General features: G+C 42.7%; 1 protein-coding gene across 2 annotated transcripts in view; it reads left to right on the forward strand.

Moving 5' to 3' along the window:
• LOC146080568 (uncharacterized) overlaps window positions 1–4,698 on the forward strand; it is a 45,856-nt gene extending 41,158 nt beyond the window's left edge. The window contains exons 6-7 of one of the 2 annotated variants that reach the window (XM_083188007.1): window positions 2,570–2,693; window positions 2,950–4,697. In XM_083188007.1, coding sequence (XP_083044133.1) covers window positions 2,570–2,693; window positions 2,950–3,124 — 299 coding nt within the window. In that variant the 3' untranslated portion in view covers window positions 3,125–4,697. Of the gene's footprint in view, window positions 1–2,569; window positions 2,694–2,949 lie in introns of both variants that reach the window. The other variant, XM_083188008.1, reaches the window with a different exon arrangement.
• Window positions 4,699–6,000: the final 1,302 nt, after the last annotated feature.

Below are 6,000 nucleotides of genomic sequence, written 5' to 3' on the forward strand. Positions count from 1 at the left end.
ACTGTTAAGGCTTCAGGAACACTGGGCTGCTCCCCCTGTAAAAAAAAAAAATCGCCTGCTGACCGGTTTTTACAGCACTCGCTGTCCTACCCTGCCTTGGGCTCATGGTTTAGTTGACACCGTGTCATTTATAGTAGTTTGTGCTGTATATTCTACTGTATGTGTGACTGCTGCATTGGTAAATGTTTTTTTTTTTTTTTTTATATGGTTTCGAAATGTTCTGAAATAAAGCATTCATTATGGAGCCATATTCTAGTTGTCTAAACTTATGATATTTTTGTAAATATCAAGGAGTCATGTATTCTTTGGTTGTATAGGAGATTAATCAAACCTAAGCCTACTGTGATGGCAATCTGAAATGCGTGGATAGTGTCAAGTGGCATCTTCAGTTGGGTTTAGCTGTTTTAAGCTGCTACACCCATTGCGTTTTGGTGCATCAGAAGTAATGGGTGCGCAACTGGAGCAACGATTGCTTTGGTCTGACAGACGCCCATTGCTTTTTGCACCCAAAAAAACCCAATTGAATTGTCCCCCATTAAAGCTGGTTTAACTGGTTGAGTAATGCAAAACAAGAGTAGAGAACCTGCGCTCTAAACAAAGGGTGCAGCCCTATCACAAGAGATAGTCACAACACTATCCAGACAATAGTCTGGACTTTATTAACTGGTTGAGTGCCAAGTGAGTTTGTCAAAGTAGGTGTGAGAATTGCTAAGCAAAGTTTTACGATGTCACTACATCTGTTTATTCTAACATCATATACTCCTATCAAATATAGTGCTATATAATATTTAAAATGGTTTAAAAATACAAGTTGGAAACCATGGCTATTTATGCTTTCTGTTTATAATGCCAACTGTTCTGATATCCATATTTCAAACGTATAGATAGATAGATCTCCAGATGAATAAGAGCGCACTCACCAGACTTGTAAAGAGATAAAACTCTAGATCCCTGAGGCAGATATGTGCAGAATATTCTGCTCATATCAGGGATGCTCAGGGATCTGTTTGATGCATGTCTTGTAAAAGAGTCATGTTTGGACCCGAAACGTCGACTTTGCTGAAAAAATCTTTTAAAATGGATTAAATAAAGTCTTGGAGTTTTATCTCTTTACAAGTCTGTATTGGTACAGCTTGTTCGGAGAAATAGACCAAGGGCGATGAAACGTTGTAGACGCAGCTATCCGGTGATCTCAGAGGGTGAGAGTACTCCTAATTTGACTATGGATACCGCTTATAAATACATTGAGAGTGGATCATGGGGTCGACATGTGAAAGGTCAACGCGGAAAAACATTGACATGGTTTTCACAATTGTGTTAATGTTGACACCCAAGCACGTGGAACCCCAATTAGTGTACTGCATTTGCTTGCCATGCTTCCGGCCACTTTACCCCCACATGGAGGCGTATTCAATGCCCCTGAAGGCAAGAAGTGCCAAAAGCTCGCCTTCCGTGTACTCAACTCCATCCCCTTTGGTGAGGTGGAAATGGCGAGCGTGGTCATTAAAATGGCGGGGCTTGCCACAAATTACAGTGTACTTGCTGCATTTGTGGCGAACCACGCCGTTTAAGGGGATCCTCGCCGTCGAAGACTCTCCCTTACATTGAATGTGGTGAGGATGGCATGTTTTCGGTGAGGAAAAGCCATTCTCTCCGTTCAAACCCCCATGCCGGTTCGCATTAAATAACGCCTATGGACTCCAGTTGGCAATGCTAAGGTATGAAAGTCCAAAAGAAGAAAATATTTTGAGATATTCATGTTGACCTTTTTGCTTTTTCTACATCAACCTTGTGCATGTCCACCATAGGGTGTCATCCTATTGACTGTCATCTGTATCACGAATACATTGCCTTGATCTCCTATAGCACTGATAGGCAACCTGTGGTCCTCCAGCTGTTGTGAAACTACACATCCCAGCATGCATTGCTACAGTTTTAGCATTTCCTAATTGCAATACACTGGCAAGGCATGCTGGGATGTGTAGTTTCACAACAGCTGGAGGTCTGCAGGTTGCCTATGCCTGTCCTATAGCCGGGATGCAGTTACAATCCCGGCGGTCGGGATCCCGGCGTTCAGAATCCCGACCGCCGAAATGCCGACACATTCTCCCTCCGTGGGTGTCCACGACACCCCTGGAGGGAGAATAAATTAGTGTGCCGAGCGTAGCGAGGGGGGGGGGGGGGGGGGCGATCCACGTCCCCCCCCTTGTCGGCATTTCGGCTGTCGGGATTCCGGCGTCGGGATCCCGACCGCCGGGATTCAATACTGAATCCCTATAGCCACCAGGTGCAGTTGTGGTAAGAGCAGCAAACAGCTGGGACAGTACTGGGTATAGGGGAAGGCTGGGCCATGCTTGGTAAGGGCAGATGAAAGTGGATCTGCTGGGGCAGTACAGGGAGAAAGGAGGGGATTAGGGGCATGCAGTACTGGGGGCAGTAGACATCTCCTTGATCCTGCTGTCTGCCCGAGCTGGGCCTGCTATTCTCCATGTGGAGTAATCTCTGACTGTTGTAACAACCTAAAGAATAATGTAATTTTTTTCTTTTTTCTTTTTTTCTTTTTTTGTAGGTGAGAAGCCTTTTAAATGTGAATTATGTTCTTACGCCTCAATAGATGGAAGTTCTCTACGGCGACATGTGAGAACTCACACCAGCGAGAAGCCTTACAAATGTCAGCACTGTTCTTACAGTTGGTGAGTTTATAAGAACATTACTTTTATCTTTCTACACCATAACAAAGGCATGAACTCCTAATCCCTGACCTGAATAGTGCCATTTTACATTGCTTGCTACAAGTCCAATTTTATACGTATATTCAGGTTCTTCGCTCATAAAGCAACTCCTTGCATATAGTAATTCCCACTCTAATGTTTTTTGGCATGTTCATTTGTTATTGGATAGTAGTTTCCATGTTCAGTGAACTTAAAATACATTACTTTTTGCTTGCAGTATTCAGAAGAAAAGTCTTGACCTACACATACGTCGCCACCACACTGGGGAGATGTTCAAATGCACCATTTGCCAGTATTCGTCTCCTGACAAGCAGTTACTACATAAGCATATAAAGAAGCATCATGTCAATAAAGACACTCAATTGAGCAGCTGTATTCTTCCTACCAGTTAACAAATATCTGTCCCAGTGACAACATGAACATTTTGTTTTATATAATACAAATGGCAGAAAATGCTGTTACTGTTGATTGCTGTTTTAATTATGTAGACTGAGGCCTGCTAGTCTTGACTGTACTTCTACAACCCAGTATGCTATGCTAAGGTGGAGCCACTGCACTTTGTAGCTCTAAAAAATAGAACCTTATTCTGGTCCACATGCAACGCATTGCCTGTGGATGGAATGCCGCCTGCACGGCTGCCCACCCCCCCCTGCTCACCGAGCAAATATGCAGGCGCTCAACGTACACGGAGGGGAGTGTGTCAATTAGACCGGTATCCGGTCGATTGGTTGACTTAGACTTTGTCTAAGTTGACAGTCAATAGGTTGACACTATATGTTTGATTTGCACAAGGTCAATATAGACAAAACTGGTGAGCAAAGCAGTACAGTAATTGGTAGTCCACTTGCTCAGGTGTCAACATTTACACCAAAAAAAAGGAAAAACTGTTGTCAATCTTTTCATAAATCAATCTTTTCCATGTCGGTCGTTTGTCTATGCTGACCTGGTGCGGGTCGACCTTTTGGAGCTAACCTAATTCTTTTATTTAACAGTTTTTCTAATATAGCACACACATATTCCGCAGCGCTTTACAGAGAATTGTCCACATTTTATACACAGCGGTTAGCCTGTGTTTAGGTAATCACAACAAAATAAAGCAAGCAAGCCTGTATCTACAAACAGCAGCTTACTCAAATGTCAGTGTGTCTGTTTTATGCCCCTTTCCCACTGCAGCCTTAAAACGGTATATTGCCGATTTTTGAGGGCAGAATACAGTTTAAGGCTGCAGTGGGAAAGCGCCAGAGTTGAAATACCGTTTAAAGTTAAACGGTATTTCAACCCGTTTTCAAAGCAGTGTTTTAAACGGTAATCTACCGTTTAAGAGGCAATGGGAATGCATCTTAAACTGTATTCTTAATGTAAACAGGCTACAATTCAAGCGATTGGTTGTTGCCTGTGTTGTGACACTCCCCACAACCCTGAAAAGCCCATTAAAGTCACAGGCACTCATTTGTGCTGTAAAAACGTTTTGAAGAGCTAAAACGTTTTACCTGCAATGGGAATGGTACTTAAATGGCATTTAAAACTGTAATCTGCTGCAGTGGGAATGCTAAATACCGTTTAAGATTACCTGTAACTTAAAACGGGTCTGCAGTGGGAAAGCAGCATAAGTGTCATCCTATTTGCAACCTTGTAACAAATGAACTTTACTGAAACGCAGTAATGGATGTTTAACAACAAAACTTCCCAAACGTAAACCCATTTAGCCAAATGCCAATAATAGTGTGAGTTCTTACTGATAGATAAGTTAATTTTAAGTAAATCCCAAGGTTTAATAAAAATTAAACACCAGCAATATTATTGACACTGATTTAGTAATTTCTAATAAGTTTATCGTTTAACAAGAGAGACCACTGAAGCATCATCTTGGTGTATTTTTAATATGTTATTTTATTTTTTATATGCATCTATGAGTAATTCATTTTCTATGATTTATTTATGTGTAAATTTCATTATTAATTATTGAAAACATTTTATATCTATAAGTTTGTTTTTGTACTTTCTGTTTGGTGTGCATTGCTGATTTATGATCTTCTAGTTAATATTTAGGGCTGCATCAAATGATTGATAACAGGCCCTGGAATGGAATTCAGTGATGGTGTTATTGATTGGCCTGCCAGAAATGTAGGTGCTGTATGAGGCAGAAATCCCCAGATACTAGTTTGGGATCTACACCAAATGTGGACAGCACCAGCTACTGCAAATGAGCATTGGGAAAGGGCCCAACCATGCACCCCAAATTATCCTCCTTCAGTGCTGCCTCAAATACCTTACGAGCTTTAGGAGATACTTCCACATATATGGCCCTCATAATACGGACCCTCAGGTGCAGTTGCAAACATCCCAGCAGTGTTGTATTGGTGAAGTGCACAACTATGAGAGGACTAGCTGATTTGCAGTCACTGATGTTGCCCCCAAGACAACAGCTGCCGTGCCACAAACTAAAAATCCTTTACATCTTGTGAAGCTGATCATGTTGCAGACTGTCATTAGTCAAGGAAGACAAGGTGACCCTCCCCATGTACCAAACCACACTTCACCTGATCTTTTGGATATACATAAGACCATAAAAGAGGCAGCTGGAACCTCAGTGTCAAACTCACTGAGTTATCTGCTGTTAATGAACTGGACAGATGAGAGAGAGAGAGAGAAGCAAGAACCATCAGAGTGGTCGCAGTTGAAGAATGTTGCAAGGACATGGAAACTGTTAAAGAGGGCTAGTTAACATAAAGGGAAGAGGCGGGAAAAGGCCATAAAAGAACTGCTGTACCTGACAAAAAGATACAGTTGGCGGGTATGTATCTGGGGTATGCTCATGCACAGTTCAGAGGCCGATACTGCACATGCACTGGTCCCAGTGCCTGTCATCTACAGTGTACAGGCACTGGGACCATGATTTAGCTTGAAATGGGCTGTTGCCAGAGCAGCCCATGAAAGCTAAGGGCATGCATGTATGCTGGTCCCGGGACCGCAGAGGTGACCGGCGATGGCGGGGATCAGTGGCCGCAATGGAGGGGGCGGCATCACACTCTTACACCGAGGTTGGAGCTGCCGCTGCTGCAGGGAAAAGTGATAAGGCGAAGATTAGAGAAAGACAAAATAACTAAGCAAAGAAAAAAACTGACCTTAAAATGTAAAAAAAAAAACAGCAAGACCCTTCCCTCTTGCCAGAACATCAACAAAAGAGGCAGAGCCCTGCCTCAAGCACTACCCAATGGCAAAAATCTCCGCTCAACCATCCCCATACTGAGTAGAAAAGACCATGCAG

Source organism: Crinia signifera, chromosome 5 (assembly GCF_055691185.1).
Source record: "Crinia signifera chromosome 5, ASM5569118v1, whole genome shotgun sequence".
In the NCBI taxonomy this organism is placed as follows: domain Eukaryota; kingdom Metazoa; phylum Chordata; class Amphibia; order Anura; family Myobatrachidae; genus Crinia; species Crinia signifera.